The sequence below is a fragment of the Pteronotus mesoamericanus genome, unplaced genomic scaffold, assembly GCF_021234165.1.
Source record: "Pteronotus mesoamericanus isolate MK-2021 breed Mesoamerican mustached bat unplaced genomic scaffold, CSHL_Meso_final contig_32, whole genome shotgun sequence".
Classification (NCBI taxonomy): Eukaryota; Metazoa; Chordata; class Mammalia; order Chiroptera; family Mormoopidae; genus Pteronotus; species Pteronotus mesoamericanus.
Genome location: NW_026555134.1, coordinates 3,953,403 through 3,973,048, shown reverse-complemented (window position 1 = coordinate 3,973,048; position 19,646 = coordinate 3,953,403). Strand labels below are relative to the sequence as shown.

The following is a 19,646-nucleotide window of genomic DNA, read 5'->3' as shown; positions in this document are numbered from 1 at the left end:
TACATGGGAAGAGCAACTTCTAACCAAAATACTTGCATGCCATGCATACACCCACGCATACACATCACTGGGGATAAGCAGCCATGACCAGGTGCAGTGGGTAAAGTGCACATCGCAGGCTCTGACAGTGTGGGGTGGGGAAATTTGCACTCAAGAGCAAACTCTTATTCTTCCACAGTAGACAAAAGAGTCACTTGAACCTTCATAGAGGAAAAGGTGAGGTATAAAAAATTGCCTACAATGCTTAAGCCAATGCCGAACCAAGTTAAAACTTTTCTAGGAATAATATTTACATCACTATAAGGTCTCCTGTTGTGACAAATTTTCTATGAGGCTATTGTATTTTGCCTATTCTGGCAAATTAGAGTTCTAAAAAAAAAAACTCAGGTAAGCCAGTAAGTACTACTCATGAAAAGAAAGGGCACTGGGTCAACATTTAGACTCATTTTGATTATTTTGATTGAAAGATTTAGATTGATCAGATTGTTTTCAAACACAGGTTTTTTTAAAATGATGAATTCAGTCAGCCCAGAGAGTTATTAGGTTGGGAAAATAGTCTTTAAAAAGTAAAATGATTAACCCAAAAATTTCACGATGATTATTATAATTATAAATGTGGTGCATTTAATTTTTAGTGAATGTATTTACAAATCATTCTGTTTCTGTTTTTAAAATAAGTCAATATTGACTGTTACTGAGGTAAACCTGATTTTTCATCAGAGCTCTTTTTGCACTGTGTTTTAAAACACTATTTAATTAAATATGTATCTTTTATACTAAAGCTCCTATAAGCATTAACTGTTTAGTAACTGAAAACCCCAGAACATACCTCTCCCAAAAAGGCTACTATATGTGATTATGCAAACTCAATACAACTTAAAGTGTTTAAATTTACAGTTAAGATAATTGAGTAAAGGTAATGGATCATGTAAAAAAATGTTTAGGGATAAAAAATGAAAGAGAAATGGCTAGCTATCTTGGGAACAAATATGCAACTTTAGTAGAAAAGAAAAATCGTTGAGGCATTATATATTATAATATAAGAAAACTTAAGTGCTTTAAGTTAATACTGGGTCTAGGTATCTGCTATAAAGTTGGGATTACTTTACTATTAACCTAATATTATGTCTCTTGTCTACTTATCTAACATTATGTCTGTTCTTAACTGAAACAGGTGATAGAAACGCCTGTGGAGGTTTTTAAATGCACTTTTTCCCCCAGAAATTTTAGTTTAGTGGGCTGTTTTTGTATATGTTTTCCTAGGCTAAATTCTTGGCTCTGGTAGGTTTAAATTCAGTCACTGAATTGGGACCTGTGATCTCTTTCTAATCAAACATTTCAAAGGATGCTACTATCAAAACCAAAGTTATTCATTTACAATAAAGAATCTCAACAAATTTTAACATTCAGAATCGGTACTAAAGATACACAGACTGGACAAAGCTTTTTATTTTTGCCTTATTTTTAGATTTCTGTTTTCTGGGAATAGGGGCTGCTTTTAGAACTTTTTGTATAATTAAATTTCCCATTTATTTCAAAGCATTCTTCTATTGATACTGTGATAAGATATATGTACTATTTCTGTTTAGTATATATTAAAAATCTTTTTCATCAATCAAATAACTTGGTTAATAAGATGAAGGAGAATATGTAAATATCCTTTTACTAAGTGAGGGAAGACAAAGGGATTTGTTAGAAAAAGAGGTTATTCTTAGCTGACATGGGATGGTGGTTGTTTGGCCCTATGTAAAAGCAAGGGGCTGAGTTTCCCCACCAGACACTGCCTGGGTGCAGAATATGCTCTCTGCTTTTTACTGATGACCACATTCCTCTACTTAGAGTTAAGAAAGTGAATTTACCGTGTCTGAGAAACGGTAAAACTTCTCCAATGCAAAAGCTTCTGTCTGTGGGAAGGTAAAGTGGACCAAGAGGAATTGAGAAACCAGAGAATCAAGGCATGCATGATTAAATATAACTGCACAATTGGTTTTAATTGCATATACCATTTTACCAATCATGTATATTAATTGATTTTCACATATGAAAGGTATCCTCTCCCCAAAGTATTAAATTAACTAAAAAAAAAGATTTAAATTTTTTTCTGCACTAAATCTTAATTGCAATATTTACTACCTGTGTATTTCAAATAGTGACTGGAAAATAATAAGATGTTATTATTTTTTCTGCATTTTCCTAGAGTGCCAAACAGTAGAAAAATTAATGCTGCTGTCTTTCGTTGAGCTACACAAGAAGGAATGTCAAATATTTGTATTCCAATGTTCCTATAAGTGGTCAGACTGAATGAAGAACTGCGTTAGTCAGGGTAACACTAAAATTTTTAAAAAAGGGAGGAACCAGAATTGAGTGAGTGACCTTGCAGTCCATTGTGTTACCCTCCGGACACCGCGACTGCTGGGTGTGCAGCGGAAGGAGAAAACGCCTGCGCTCTCAGCCCGCATTGGGACACCATGTGTGTGATACTTCTCATTTCTAGTGTTACCAGCACAGGGTTGGCAAATTGTAAAAAGGCGGGGGAAAGGAGGGAAATGAAAAGTAAATCTGAAAAAGCCAACCAGAATTAGAGGGGAAATGAGTATTGCCTTACTTAAGATTAATGAGATTAGTTGGATGATGTGTCTCCATCAGTCATTAAGGGGAAAGAAAGACGAGAGCTTCAGCCCTGTGGTGCAGAATGGTTTTTGGTCTCGTTATAGTGTTTCAGCCGGTTCCACATCTCAAAGGAGAAAGGGGAACAAATAGGGGAAAAAAGAGAGAGAAAGGGAGAGTGAGGAAGAATGAGGCTAGTATAAGAAAACCAGCCAACAGGGGTGAAGTCAGGGGAAGCAGATTAAAAAAAAATTAATCTCCCATAAAAATGTTTTCATGTACAAATTATATGCTTTTCTTTTCATAAAAATTTGATCAAAGGCAAGATCTAGCATTCCTTTTTGTCCAGTGCATTTCCCAGAGTATCTCAGTGCTAATGCCCCTTCCACACTACACTCAATTGGGCGTTTGTTAGAGCAGGTGATCATTCTGGGAATCAGTTAGACATGACTGCATAAGTGATTGCTGTAGCAGATGATGAATATTGAGTATGCTCACCACTGAAGATCATAACTAAATGCTTTAAAAAGGTGTTATGAATCTCTAAATCAACGTCAGTAAATCAGAAATCAGAGGGAAGCATTAAAAAAATTAAATCCTTAAAAATGCACATTATATGAACTTTGATATTTCTCAGTTGCTTAAGAATCCATTTGCTTTCAACGTATCAGCTGGCACATTCACATTTAAAAAAGTCAAGTCACAAATATGCTGGTCAATAGAAACTCTTCCTTACAGAAAAAGAAAAGGGTTGATTAAAACTATGTGCATGTAAAAAGAGATGACATTACAAGTCTCAATAGAGAGGAACAGCCTCATCCTGTACATCTAAATCCAACAGCTTCCTGTGATCTCCCAGTGATATTCCAAGTAACAATTCTGGATTTCATCGACCAGGTAACACAAGACAAAAGTAACACCTTATTGTGCTCACATGGGAATTTGGAGGAAATGTCTTTAAAACATGAAAGTGTGCATAAAAAAGAGACCAAATAGTTCTACATGAACATCAAAGTGTTAATAAATAGGTAATATTTTTGATGGAGACAAAGGAATTAGTTCAAAGAAAGAAAGAACTTTAATAGTTACATTTGATGACATGTCAAGTAAAGCCATTAGAAACACTCTAACCTTGAAAATAAGAAATGATACATTTTTGTTAATGGAAGGAAAAAATGATGTCATTCCAGAAAATAAAAGAGGGAGAAGTTGATAAAGCTTTCATGTCACCAGATATGCTGTATGAAGTATAGCTAGATGTTGCCATTTTCTTCCGGAAGCTATTTCTGACAATTTAAGTTTCAGTGACAAAACCAAAGAAACATATCATTTAGTTCCCAGTCTCCACTTCCTCTCCACACATTTAATTAAATATAACACTCAGTTTTTAGTGAAAGCTGGTATCCCCGTGAACCCAAAGCATTTAATCGCTTACCTTATTCTTTCTCTTTCGTCGAAATCTCAGAAGTTCTTTGTGTTGTCTTGAAACAAAATTTACAGCTGCATATTCCAGAAGTGCTGAAAACACAAAAAGGAGGCATACTGCCATCCAAATGTCAATAGCTTTGACATATGAAACCTAGCCGAAAGAGAAAGAGAGAATGAGCAAATTGACATGTATTGTTACTTTTATTGGGATGAAGTTGAATGTCTGATTCTAAATTATACCATTTACATACCAGCTTGGAAAAAAAGAAATGACACCAACATTTTTTTAATTAAGAATTTTTTAGTAATTAATTTTGCAATCTTTATATGTTAGTCATACACTAAAATACAAATTTTTGTTAATTTTTTTAGTGAGATACTAGACCATACATATCGTGAAAGAAAAATAAGGTGAAATATAACTTTACCTGTAGGATTCTATAGTATAATGCTTGAAAAGTGAAGTCACATTAATATGACTTCACGATAGTACAATGCTTGAAAAAGTATTAAGATTGAAACATAGATAATGCTGTTTACCTTTTTAGCTCCAAATTTTCTTCATTAAAAAGTGTTTTATTTTGAAATAATTTTAACTTGCAGTTGTTGCAAGCACAGTAAAAAGAAATCCCACATTTGTAGTTGACATTTGGTTACATTTGTTTATTTGTATATCTCTATCTCTATTATTACATCTGTATCTACATCTACATCTACATAGACATCTGCTTCTATGTTTTTCTCCCTGAACCGTTTGAGTCTAATATGCAGACATGATACCCCGTTATCCCTAAATACTTGTGTATTTTCTAAAAGAAAAGAATACTCTCCTAACATGACGCTAATACATCCAACAAAATCAGGAATTTAACATTGATAAAACACTACCATCTAATTCTAAAACCTCATTCCCATTGCACCAATTGTTTCAATGATGCCTCTTCTAGCAGAAAACCATTTTTCTTTTAGTCTAAGATTTAATATATATATTGTAGAATCATGTGTTGCATATTCTCATCTACTCTCTTTAGTTTTCAATATGGAATTTTGTTCAGTCTTCCAGGCCTTTTGTGACCTTGATGTTTTGTATTAGTGCAGACCAGTTATTTTTTAATGTCTCTTGCTTTTGATTTATCTGATATTTCCTTTTTAGACTCAGGTAATGACATTTTAATGGAAACTGTGATGCCCTGTTCTTCCCAGGGTGTCACATCAAGAGGCACTCCATGTGGATCAGTTGGTTAAGGTATTGTCTACAAAGTTTCTCTACCACAAAGTTACTAATTTTCCCTTGTGCGGAGATGATTTGAAATTACATAAACATCCTTTTAGTCTTTAAATGTTCACCTTCTACACATCGATGATACTTTCCTGAACCTATTATTACAGTGTTGACTTAGAATGATTTTCTAATTCCATCATTCTATCTATATTCATTAGTTAGCATTATATATAGTAAGAGAAGTGTTTTTCTCTCACACATTTGTTTACTCATTTATTTATCTATATTACTATTTATAAACATTAGTACTATTTTTATAAATATAAATATAAATATTTAAACACATATAAAATATTATTTATAAATATTAGTACTATTTATATTACTAATACTATTTTATTTATTTATATTCCTATGAACTAAGACTAACGGTTTTGTTCAGTGGATTATAATACATTAACATCACTATGTTGATGTTCACATTATCTAGATTGGGTCGGTAGGAGCTCCTAGAAGTTAGCCCATATAGTTTCTTTTGGCAAGTCTCCATCATAATTTGAGTACATCCTTACTTGCTGGCACACGGTATTCCAAACTCATCTTGTATTTTTCCTGTTCCAGTTCTGGATTGAGCCCTTTCTCTTAGAATCTTTTCTTTAGTGAAAAACAGTTTTTAGAAACCAAGATCTGGGCACTGGGTGTGCTCACTGCTTCCTGGGTGTCACTGTTTCTAGGCCTTCTTAGGAGACAGAGCTAAGAATTATATATACAGGGGTGGAAAAAAGTAGGCTTACAGTTGTAATAAATAATACAATAATTAATAATAATAATAAAAGAATAAACTGGCCCTGGCTGGTGTGGCTCAGTGGATTGAGTGCTGGCCTGTGAACCAAAGGGTCACCAGTTCAATTCCCAGTCAGGGCGCATGCCTGGGTTGTAGGCCAGGTCCCTGGTCCAGGGTGTGTGAGAGGCAACCACACATTGATGTTTCTCTCACTCTCTTTCTCCCTTTCTTTCTCTAAAAATAAATAAATAAAATCTTTTTTTTAAAAAAAGGATAAACTGTTTCACATACAACTGTAAACCTCTTTTTGCCCACTCGTGTGTGTGTGTGTGTGTGTGTGTGTGTGTGTGTGTGTATCACAATACAGGGTCTGGCAGAAGTAATGCTTGCTTGAGTGTGGTGGTAGGGTAATAATATGGGTATAATAATTTATAGTCTTAATTTGAACATTTCACCTAAAATGTCATATACTGTGCTTGAGTGTGATGTTGTTATGTTACAGAATTACATGCTTATGATTTTGTAATAAATAGGGACATTATTTGTGCTGGACCCTGTATATATAACATGTATAATATTTTATATTTTATAATTATGCAACTATACATTTTATACTATTGTATATTGTATATCATATATACAAACATACCTATTAGTCATCTATCTGTATTTTAAATGTTAATTAACATTGGTTATTTCAAGTTCCAATTCAATAGCACAGAGTTCATTCTAGCCTTTACTCTTTCCATGTATGTAACACTTTCCTTGCCGTGAAAAAATTGGCTCCCATATATTTGATTATAAACCCTAGATGTAACTAATATCTTAATCCTGCTGGTCACCCCCAGACTGAGCCTCATGGGTCCCATCTGCCTCCCTGGTTCTGGCCACACAGCTAAAAGCGCTGCTGGCTGCCTTGGTCTTGACCATCACCTTGACTCCTGGACTCTGGTCCTGCCAGCCCCAGTCAGCCTCCCTGACCCTGACCACTTCCTTAGCTGCTGGTCTTGCTGTCATCTGTCACCTTGAAGGTAAGGAAGAAGACAGAATAAAATGGAAAAGAAGAGAAAGAACGGAGAACTTTAAAATTATTATTTTGAGAAATTGAAGAAAGGGAAGAGTTAAAAGCAGAGCTAGCCTCCTACTTCCTAGAGACAGACTCATATAGGCCTAAGTCCTTTGGCGAGAACAGTTCAGTAACTTTTAAGAAATTGCTTTGCTCTTGTTCTCAGGCTAGTTGGACAGTGATTTGCTGATACAGATATTGTTCAAGGATGAAAATTTCTTTTGCATTTTAGCATCATTTTCTATTGTATATGTGTATGCATGACACAGCTAAAGTGTTTTGGCATGCAAGTAGTATCAGTAAAATAATTACCTTTTGTGGAATAAGCATGAGCTCAATCATTCTATTTCATACTTTAGGCATGCCAATTAGATGAAGGGGAAAAACTCATTTGCCAACTATTAGAAATAATAATAAAAGATATTTATAAGAACTATTTTTTCTGTTTTTCCCAGGAAAGGGACAGTTACCTACAAGTTTGCGTTCCCACCAATAGAAATAAATGTCCCTTTCCCAGGAAGATGCAGTTCCAGAAGCGCAGAAAGGCAAGCGTAGGCAAAGATGCACTACCTCCTTTTTTGGACCAATTTGTAACTACCTTAAGAAACAAAACTTTACACTTTGAAAATCTATTTCAATGCTGTTTCTATCTTCTGTATATTTTTCCTTTCTCAGCACCTTTAATATTTGGTGAAGTTATTTTTGTTAAATGTCAATCTGTGGAAATCTTGATCAAATTTAGGTTGTGATTTCAAAGGTGAGGTGGCTTAATATTTGGGAAAGCTTATGGTGGAGGGAAAAGAAAATCCAGTAAGGAAACACCTCCCTGCCACCTTTCCTAGGCCTCAGGCCAGACTTTGCCCAAGTCTGTTCCAAATCCCATGACATCTGTGTCTGCCTGAATATGTTGCACTGTAACTGCTTATTTCTTACTTGATTTCTGTCGAAACTGTGAATTCTTTACAAGCATATGGCATCTCTGTTTTATTTCCCATGACAATAGTGCTTGACATGCATATACATATTTGCTGAGTGAATGGACAGATAAATGAAGGTGTAAAATGTTAAAATACAGGGAAAGAATGAATCATAGGTGATGAATCATATAAAGATTCACATTTTGGGGTAATGCTTTGTTAATAACTTGGATGGGATTGATTTTCTTTTAAAAAGAGGTCATTTCTTGACACCTCCAATGGTATCAACTTACATATGAAATATGCCAACAAAGGAGCTCTCTGCCGCACCTCCTGTATCTTAAGCATGACTTCTGCTAATTAGAATGACCTCAACTGAGCAAAGAGAAGCATGCCCTCATTTCATTCATCTGCTATGCTAAGTGTCCATCTGTTTGTAAAGTATAAATTTACATCTCATAAGTTCTGCAGTTGCCTTCAAATACATACAGTCCTGGAAGATGTATTTTGCTTTCAAAAGCACTCTTTACCAACCTGAATGCATAATGACATGAACCAGAGATTAAATCAGAAATTTAATTTCCAAATTAATCCAATGAATGTTTTCAGTGACAACAGACACATGCAAACACCCTTTGTGTCAGCCAGAGTTCTGTTCACGATGAACAGTTCCCAATTGTTGAAGCTTAAAAGCCTACTTTCCTCATTCTTTCCTCTTACCTTATTCACCTATTTCAACTCTTTTTCTCTTCTTCCACTCTCACTGATCCTAGAAGTACAGCGAACTCTGGACCTGGGTAGTTTGGAACTCTAGGCTTAGTAACTTCAAATAAAGACAGCAATTCTTACTCCAACACATTCGTTACATACTCATAAGCTGTAACACACTCCCTATGTGGTTCAAAATTAAATTATCATCTTCTTTCCATACCCTACTGCCTGCTGTCTGCCTTTTGGGGCAGTTTCATTCCAATTCATCTCCTCCTTCGGGAACACCTTGCCCACAGTCCTGTGGTCCACTGTGCTATCGGAACCCTAATTCTATTTTAAGCATCAATCTCTCCTTAATATTACCACTTGAACACATATCCAAAATATGTCTTATGGTGCATAAATCCCTTCAAGATTGGATCCTAACTTACTTCTCTTACTACATTTGTGTTCATTCACTTTTTTTAAGTCAACATGTACTGAACACCATTAATGCACCCAAGTTCTGTTCTTAGTGTTGAGTTACAGAGAGGAGTAAGATAGAGAAGATCCATCTTTAACTATTGACCTTGACCACTGTTCACACATTATTCATTTATGTATCTCTCTCTTTTTAGGCTAATATATCCCATAAGGTGAAAAAAGGGTCAGATCTTATTCATCTCTGTATTTCTAGGACCTAGCATGGTGTTTGTTATACTACAGGCTCTTGCATAATGTTGCTTTGAAGGAACCATGTGGAGTGATATACAATCATTGGCCATTTATTATAGAGAAGTAGTTCTAATAGCTAACATGCCAGAGAATGTTCTTAGTAATGTCCACAGAACTACTAAATATTTTGAGTAGTTGTCTAAAAGTAACAGTTTTAATCCTCACAACTACTGAGATTATTTCCATTTTAGACATGGAGACTGAGACCCAGTAAACTCACTTGTCACATTGCTACCATTAGAGACTGAATATGTCCTTTCAAAATTCAGATGCTGCATCTGAATTTTAAAAGGACAGATTAGTGCTCTATAAAAAAGACCCCAGAAAGTTGCTCACCCTTTCCACCATGGAAAAACACAGGGAGAAGGGAGAAGATCCTGCATCTATTAACCACGAAGGGGCCCTCACCAGACACACCCAACACAAAATCTGCCAGTGCCTTGATCTTGGACTTGTCAGGTTCCAAGAACTGTGAGAAATAAATTTCTATCATCTATAAGCCATTCTGTCTGTGGTATTTTATCATAGCAGGTTGGACTAAGACAAGCTACCAAGTTGCAAAGCTAAGACTTGACTACAACTACCCTGGCTCCAGAGCCCATAAAATTGACTACTGTTATATATCACCTACTTATTAGGTTCCTTCTGTTTAAGCTACCACTACAAATTTACAATTATGAACACACAAGAATAAATCTCTGTATTTTCACATTCAAGCCTCTTTAACTTTTATCTGTCAGTTAAATGTGAAGTCAGTACACAAAGTACATATTTTTAAGTCTTCATTACTTTTTGGTTTTAATCCTAAAAACAATCAATTTCCTAGCAGACAATGTAGCAAAGGTGATAAGAGCATTATATTTATCATGTAAAAACAAACTGGTTGCTGTGGGGAAGCAACGTGAGATCAGGCAAACATTTTATCCTCTGAAGTACAATGAAAGTCTCCTCCACACCATTTGTATGTTAATTATAATGAAGTGTTTTTTTGTGAGCTAGGAGACCATTGCCAACTTGTCATATGATAAGTATGAAGAGATCAACTTGATAAATTACTTGAGTGTGCAGAGCTAGATTACTGCAAGGCTTTATCTTTTTCATTCTAAAAAAATATTTTATAATGCAGGGAAAGGAATGTAAGCATCATATTCTGTAAACTTCTTATATCATGTTATCTTTTCAAAAAAATGCATTTGTTCTACTTTGCAAAGTTATTTATCATTAGAAAATAAAGAAAGCTTACTTCTTGTGTTCCAAGTAAAATATATATATTTTATATATATTTATATTTAAGAAAGCTAGATCTTAGCTGGTACCTATAAACAGGATGAAAAAAAGATTGGGAATATGTCTCTAATAAGAAATAATTGATTTTTAGAAGGAGAAAAGAAAGGTGTATGCAGTATTGCAGATTATCTATGATCTTCCCAGAGTTCCTTACTGAAGGTCCTTTCTAGAGCCCATTCTTTCTAAATTAAAGTTAGACTTTTGTGCCTTCTCTTTATTTCTTTATTTCTACCCATCCCCATATTTAATAAAGATTATAATTCCTTTGGTGCCAAGATCTTAACAAGATATTAGTACAAATCATATTTATACTAAAAATAATTAAATTATTATTACTATCCTCTCTTTTATCCTGATTAAAAAATCCTCCCAGAAAAGATTGCCTTTACACGTCTTAAAAAAATACCACAAAATGTTGGGATCTCACAGTCTGGAAGAAAAACTTTGGGGTGAGTAGGAGTCACCTTTAACTAAACTGCCTAACTTATTCTGTATATAGGGAGAGAGGGCCATGGGGGAGAAAGGAGAGAGGAGACTTTGAATATTCTGGTTAAATTCCAACTAGAGGGAGAGGGAGGGCCAACTATAAATGTGTCTTTTCCTCCCCTTTCTGGGCTTTCCTTTATACTTAGGAAAATTTACCTCTGACTGCTTCCCTATCCACCTTTACTCTGAGTCCTTCATTTTCTACAGGAGATGTATATTGGCACAGAGCTTGGACAAAACACTAAGCAGTTATAAATTAATGATTTATTGTTTCTTCTTCCTATGCCTGATAATCCCTGTTGTTTTCCAGAATTTAATTTGTTTTCCTACTTTCTAGATTTTGTCAATAGGAGAATGGCGGCAAGCCTTTCAGGCAGCTGCAGGTTCATTTGTGAGGGTGAGAATAGCGAACCTTAAGGTGCGTGGCTTCCAGCATCTGTCTTTAAAAGCTCATGTGAGTCTCTTGTTTGTTGCCTTTCTAGTCCCTCCCGCACCCACTCATGGAGTCAGAATTTTCAAGAAATCTTCTACTCTTTTAAATGATTTCTTGTAAATTCTTGTTTATTTTGGTTATTCACCATCTGCCTTCCTGAATTCTAATGTACATTACTAAATATGCCCCAACCTTCCATTCCTAAACTATCACAAAGCCTAAAAGAATATGGTCACCTTCTCTTAACACATCATCTGGCTCATCAATTCTTTTTTTGTAGCTCAGAATTAAATATTATTACATTTTCAGTGGTCACTGTCTCTATGATTTGAGAGATGTAGAAGCTTTCTACACATTTCTATTCATAATTGAACTCATAGTTAAAAATTCATTCTTTTCCTGAGATCACAGTGAAATAAATATCTTTTAAAAAATCTTTTCTTTTTGAGAAAATGTTTGAAGCCATCCCAAACCCTTCTTCCCTTAAAAAAAAGAAAAGAAAAGAAAAGCAAGCTTGTGTCTTCATTCATTTCTTTTTAATTTACTGCTTTTTAAATTCCTGCTTCCTCCATCCAAACCTCCATGATCTCCTAACTCTGCCTTAATCTCTGTATCCAAATGCCTTGAAATTTTGCCCCCTAGCTGCTGAAACACTCGACTCTAAAGCATTTTGTGCTCTTCTGGTTGACAACTTACAGAGAAATGAGCTTTGATTTCTGTTTAGCTCGTGAAGAAAATCAATGAGTAAACTGGCAATTTCCTTTACAAATCAACTACAGAACTTTATTACTCAGGGCCCTTGAGACATTTAGACATATGCAGAGGGGGCAAAAGTAGGTTTACAGTTGTTTGTACGGCAAAGACATGCAGGTTATAATTATTACAACAGCTTTATTAACTCAGGAGACTGTCACAATGTAGCTATAAACCTACTTTTGCCTACTGCTGTATAAATAAACATTGAAATGAATTACTTTAGTTTTATATGTAGATTTATAATTTTCTCTTGGACAATATTTTATAAAACATTACTTGATATCTATCATTTTGAAAATATCATTAAGTTTTGAAAAATAAACCTTAATTTGAAAGACAATCATTAAATCTTAGCAAGGCAGAGTGAGCATTGTTAAATATCAGGTTCTTATATTAAATAACACTTTTAGTAATAAAATGTCCTGCCATCAACTTTTATGTATTTGAACATTTTAATCTAATAAATTCAAACATAGAATGCAATCCGAATTAAGGATAGAGGAGCCATGACTATACATTTGTAATTTACTTGGCATGGCGGTTGGCTTGCATCAAATGCACAAGAAAAGTGAATATAATGTTGTTATATTTACATCATTACAATGAAAATAGTGAAACTTATTGGAAGTTAGGCAGAATTACTTAACTTAGTAGAAATTTCTTCCTTAGGAGTCACTGAGAAGAAGAAAATAATTTTCTATGGCTCTGTTGCTAAATGGATGAGAAAAGGTACTAAGTTTTATTTCAGCATATCTTGTGAAAAGAGATGGGGTCTCTGACAAACCTCATAGTTTGTTTTAATTCCAGCAGGTCAGCATGGACTAAAATCATGGTATTAAATGAGCTGTCTTTTGTATTGACTTGTGATAACTTAAAAGCCAGATGGGGGAAACACCCCAAAATAATATATTTAACTCAGCACAGCTTTATCGGCACTCTTACATATTTGTGAAATATATGTGAAAGTATAACTGTTATATATTTTTCTGATGGGAAGTTTAACAGTATAAACCAGTGCTTACAGCTATCAAAGCAGCAATTCCAGTTCTGAGATTTTATACTAATAATACAAAATATATGCACATACACACATATACACACAGGTATGCATATATATTAATATATAATATTCATTATATAAATGTTCATTATTGTACTTTCACCATTTAAGGTTACTGTGCAGATTTACATTACATACATGTTTGATAGCTTTCTAAATGTATAGAAATCTACAGATAAAAATTCTATAGTGTGTAAGACTATTACTGATGTTTAAATAATTGAGAGTTATAACACAAACTGTGAAGAGAAGATATCATTGTTTTGCAGAATTTTTTCCTTCATCTACTTTTGTATTTTACAATTTTTTTGGCCTTGGATATATATTACTTAAAAGTGAATAATGAATAATAAGTACTATTGAAAAAGATCTGACAAAAACTAACAATAATATAATGTGTATAACTCATACATATGTAAATATTTGTGCTAATAGGTGCATGTGTTCGCTTGGCACACTCACCTTTGGTAAGGAAGCTCGTGACCCTGAACTCTGCGTGGTCATAGTCAGCACAGTGGTTATTCCCAAAGCTACCCTGGCAGGAGCAGCATCCATGTTGATCCAGAATGAAACCCATGATAGGATAACAATCAGGAGACTGGGAATGTACATCTGGATCAGATAGTATCCCATTTGTCGTTCAAGATGGAATCGTACTTCTATGCATGTAAACTTTCCTAATTGGTTATAAAATAAATTTAGCAGTTGGTAAAAATAGTCTTTGTTATGGCCCCAAATGTCACAATTTTGTTTTGATAATTTTGTCCTAAAATTTTTACTACAACAAAAAGGGATCTTAAATCATATATGTAAATTTGTTTCTGAAAATATTTTTCTTAATTTTCCTGCTAGCATCTCTAAACAACACACGAATGTACTATTTCAGGAAATAGCATATATTCTTATTACTTCGCACTTGATTAGCACTTCATATTTGTTAAACTACTCAAAAACATATTTCACTTGATTCTAACAATTACCTCTGAGGTCGATAGGAGAGATTACTCAGTGACTGTTTTTTCCTTGCTCACTGACTGTTTCTGGTTTAATTATTTATTTAGACAGAGGCATTATTTGTTCCAGAGACTTTACATTTACTTTACAGTGCTAAAGGACAAATAGAATAGTTTCATAAATACAACTTCTGTAAGTTATTTTATGCATTAATAATTTTGAATATTAGGAAAGTATGTTATTTTCCATTAGTACCTTTGAACATAACTTAAAAACACACTTACTAAAAAGAAACTTGACAAACATTTGTTCTATATATTCATGCTTTTGTGTCTTTTTAGTAATTAATAGAGTTATAAATTGCAGTTTAATTAAACATTTTGTTAATATTTCTGCTTATCCCCTGGCTCTATTCCCTATTCAATTACCACGTCATCTCGCCTTAAAATAATTGTTATTCTGAATCACCTAACTCTTGGTTTTTTTCCCTGCTTATTCAAACTATTTTAAGAAGGATAAGGTCAGGGTGTTAACATGCTGATCTTTCTTTAAGGGACATTTTTTAATTATGAGAGAAAGAATCAAAGGGCACATCAGGGAAAATAATGTATTGCTAGTATAAGGTTCAGCACAAAACTTCTGTTATTGTGACTTGAGTCACATGCTACTGTAATGCACAGGCAGGCTGCAGGATAAAGGGATAGATGAGCTTCCAGAGCTTAAAAGTCTTAACAGTTTCATATACTCTTAGAGAGTTGGATTCCACAGTTAAGTGTCTAATAATATATATGCAAACTATACATGATCTTGTTATCAATTTATCAAATACATACAGAATGCCTAACCATTCTTGAAGTATATGAAAATACTTTAAATTTTTATTTTTATCTTTTTAAAAAAATGTTTATTGTATTTTTCCATTCCCATTTAACCCCCTAATACCCTCTCCCCCTGCAATCATCACACTCTTGTCCATGTCCTGCAGTCCTTTTTGCTCAATCCCTCCACCCGCTAACCTCTCCCCCTCCACACAATAGCTGTCAGCCTGCTCTGCATCTATGAGTCTATCTCTATTTTGCTTGTTTGTTCAGTTTGTTCACTAGATACCACATATAAGTGAAATCATGTGGTACTTGTCTTCTGCTGGCTGACTTAGTTCAACTTAGCATAATGCTATCCAGGTTCATCGTTGACCCAGCGATCCCACTTCTGGGAATATAACTGAAGAAACCCAAAATACTAACACAAAAGAACATAAGCAGCCCTGTGTTCATTGCAACATTGTTTACTATATGGAAGCAGCCCAAGTGTCCATCAGTAGATGACTGGATGAAACAACTATGGGACATTTACACAGTGGAATTTTACTTGGCCATAAAAAGGAAAGAGTTTTGATTTTTAAAACTCTTAAAATAAAAATTTTTAAAGTTTTAAAATAATGAAATAAAATAGATCAAGAATGATGAAATGTTTTCATGATATAACTGTTAAATAATTCAAGTCATCTCATGATGTAATCAGTAAAAATTAGATACTTTGGGTACTTTGATTAAATTGTTTATAGTTCATATGATTTTCAAGGAAAAAAGAGCTCTCATTGTGCTTTATAAAAAGTGTTTTTGTGACTATCAATGGGAAGAACTATAATAATAAATATGTGTGGTCCTAGAGAGAAAAAGAAACAAGTTGTACAAGTTCTGACATGGTAACACTAGTAAAACAGAATGACTATGGAGTCTTCTAAAGTACATTTTTTTTTATTGTTTATTTTATGGCATTGCAGCTATTTATTTGGGGTTATCTGTGATTTTAATTAGCAATTAAAAGTATCCTAGTTGAGATGGATGAAGCAAAAAAAAAAAAAGGGGAATAGTTACTATAATCAAAAATAAAGGAGGGGACATTATTACTGAAAAAATTAAAAAGCAATTGCTTTCATTTTGTTAGCAAACACAATGTTTACTACCCAAGAAGTGTTAAAAAGTACATTTTATTTCTCACACAGAAATTAAAATAAATTTTTTTGAAACACCATTACTATGTAATTATGGGCTTTTCACACACACACACACACACACACACACAAATTAAACATAATTAAACATCAAGCACTTTTTTGGTCCCATACAATCTAATTATATAACAATATGCAATGAGTCAAAGCATCTATAGGTTTCCATTTTCTGCTCTATTAGTATGGAAAACATTTAGCTACAGTGAAAATAATTAAACTAACACTACAATTAAGAAACATCTGACTATCATAAAACCACAAGTTGTTAAGTGTGATGAAGAATACTCAAGCCCTACCTGTGTTGTAATGTTTAGTGCAGTATCGTAAATCTTTCTCTTCTTTCAACAGAAACTGGGGCAGAGTGAGTTCTTCTGCCACTTGTACAGGTGCCTCATCTTGCCATTCAAAAATGAGGTCATTCATTGTGTATCCAACTAGGCAAATCATAATAAAAATATTGATAGCATTAAAGGACATTCAAAGAAATGAAAAAGCACACACACTCTCTTTGCACATTTTACAAATGGGATGAGAAGAACAAACACTGTCATCTCAACCCTATCAATTGAACTATATCATCTCACGAAAGTCTGCTGAAATCTATATATATGGAGCATTCATCAGATAAAGTAGCAAAATGTAGTAAGCTACTAATAAGCATAACATGCATGTAAAATCTTAAAGGACACGCATACAAGTATACATTCTTTTCTTGGTATAGGCAACTGCAGGATTAATTTGACCATTCATTCTGGTTCTACTCCATTGGATTTCCCCTCATTGTCTCTCAAATTATCCAGGACTCTCTCAACAAAAACTGAAATTGTCACTGGTTAGGAAATGACCTCAACTCTAACATCTGTGAGGGTAAACTACCACAGCTGATACCTTTCTTGATTAAATAATTATTTTAGTTTGTGGTATCTGCTTCTATGTTCCAAGCCCCAAAATGAACAAAGTGATATTTTAAATAAAAATGTCTGCTCTTCAGGAAAAAATCAGAGTACAAAGAAAATCCATATTGACTATTTTGTGAAGGAGGAAACTCTTGCACTATTAGTAAGTTCAGGGTAGAATTAACTAATGTATTTTGTGATAAGTAGGCATCTTTCGACAAATTAAATTTTAAATTTCTATTGGAAGAGAGTCTAAGAAAAAGCAGAATTTTAGCTTTTTCTCCCTTCTGATTGAGAACCTGTTGAAATGAGCACTTAAAAGCTGCTGCAGAAAGAGCCAGAGTGAATGGGACTTGTCGGGGAAGACTTGCTACAATGCACAACCACCGTGGAGGCAGAAAGGGAGAGGAAGCAGGTCTGGCTTCTGAACTAAGTCAAGTGGTTAGGAAAAGGAAGCAGAAGCTCTAGGTCCAAGAAGCAACAAACAAGGGAAACTGTCCCCAACAAATTTCTGTGGCTTATATCGTATGGGAGAGGCTGTGAGAGTGGTTAGAATCAGCTGGTGTGGAGCACGTTAGGCTGGACAGGCCAGTGGGTAGCAAAGAAAACTGATCATCCCTCCCCCTCCTACAATAGCCAGAAAAGAACTTCTTCAAAAGAGCCAAATCAATCTATCTGTGGTGGGGGCAACTGACCACAGAGACCCAACTGTGCCCACCTGACTCCTGGGAATGCCTAGCAGCAGCCACCCCAATGGCAATGGGGATGGTAGTGACAAGGGCATCGGTGACTAGAGGATCACCTTAGACTGACTGTCTGGGATTCTGCTGTCCAAGTTCACAGCAGCAGTACTAGCAGTGTAACTAATGGCTCATTATGGAGCAAGCACTGTTTTGGTAGAGTTTGTCAAGTCATCCAGGCTATAGAGGGCACATCTGAATTCTGGTTCCAGACAGATACGGAAGATACGGAATCTGCAAGACTGTCCTCCAGACCACTGGACTTAGTAGAGCAAAGACTTGTGCTGGACGTCCTTATACTGAAATACATTTCATTGAACCCTTCAGTTTAATGATTTGGTTTCTAATTATAGAAGGCTTTTACATTTACTCATAAGTCCTTTAACATCGATATATCAATATGTCCATTATAAATACCATTTTAGCTAGTGAGAAAAATAGATGCATATTTCTCAAGGATAGAAAGATAGTAAAATAGGCACCACTTTGTTTCCAGGCCAGACATGTAATTTATCCTTCTATACCTGCAATCACTAACAACAAAATATGGGAAGCTTGGTCCCAATTTAGACAGATAAATGGAGAAATGAACTGAAACCTCGTTTTGTTTTTACATTCTAAATTTTTCTTAGGGTCTTCTATGAAAAGAAATCAGCCCTCTGAAATTCCTTCAAAGGCAAGATTTCATTAGTCTCTAATGTAATTTATAGGTAGCATATTTAGCTTGCTGTTGAGTTAAATAATCATCCATATGAAATGATTTAGGTATGGGTATTTCATAATCAAGCAATGCTTCTTCATTATGGTCCATAAAATATTTAAATTTGAAATCAGAAGAAAAAGAATAAGATGATATATTTAAGGGGTAATTCTTTTATTCTGAGTAATTCACTAGATATCCAAGGAAAATAACTAAATGGGAATTTTACCTCAATAAACCTTCAAACGTAACTTTAAAAAAATCAATACCCTTCTACACAGTTCAAAGTATTTTAGCATCCTTATGCTTTTGGTTGGCAGACTTTTATACGAGTCTGAGAATGGTAAGAAGAGACTGGCTAATGAGATTAATGTTGAGTTGAGTTGCCTTGTGCGATAAGCTTCACAACAAGAAATACTTTATATAGAGAATGAAGACATCAGCACTAACTTCAGCCAGAAATCTCATATGGTAGCTCCAGTGAAACACGTAAACAAATAGCTCAATGCAGCCAAACACTTGTTTCTTCAACAATTACTTATGGAGCACCCACTGTATGTAAAGCATCCTGCAGGACTTCAGGGAATATGAGGTTGTGACCAGGCAAAAAATAAGTGACTTGGGAGAGGTACAAAGTGGTGTATGCCTTCAGAAGGGGGATCTGTCATACCACGGAGTCCTCATTTGATTTGTACCTTGATAAAAGGCAGGATCTGTATATAAAGAATGTGAGAAAAGCTGACGCCCTCAGACAAAGGAATGGCATAATCCATTGAAAGAAACTGCAAACTCCCAAGGTCTGTAACAGGTATAGCAATAACTTCAGTTGTCGAGAGCCAGTTTACATAAAGAAGCATATGGAATGAAAGCA

At 34.6% G+C, this 19,646-nt stretch overlaps 1 protein-coding gene across 2 annotated transcripts in view; it reads right to left on the bottom strand.

Annotated features, from left to right (window-relative positions):
* Positions 1-19,646, bottom strand: part of GLRA3 (glycine receptor alpha 3) — a 119,796-nt gene that overhangs the window by 12,363 nt on the left and 87,787 nt on the right. The window contains exons 6-9 of one of the 2 annotated variants that reach the window (XM_054575934.1): positions 16,736-16,873; positions 13,934-14,148; positions 4,043-4,186; positions 1,860-1,904 (exon numbers count right to left, since the gene is read on the bottom strand). In XM_054575934.1, coding sequence (XP_054431909.1) covers positions 1,860-1,904; positions 4,043-4,186; positions 13,934-14,148; positions 16,736-16,873 — 542 coding nt within the window. The remainder of the gene's footprint in view (positions 1-1,859; positions 1,905-4,042; positions 4,187-13,933; positions 14,149-16,735; positions 16,874-19,646) is intronic. The other variant, XM_054575935.1, reaches the window with a different exon arrangement.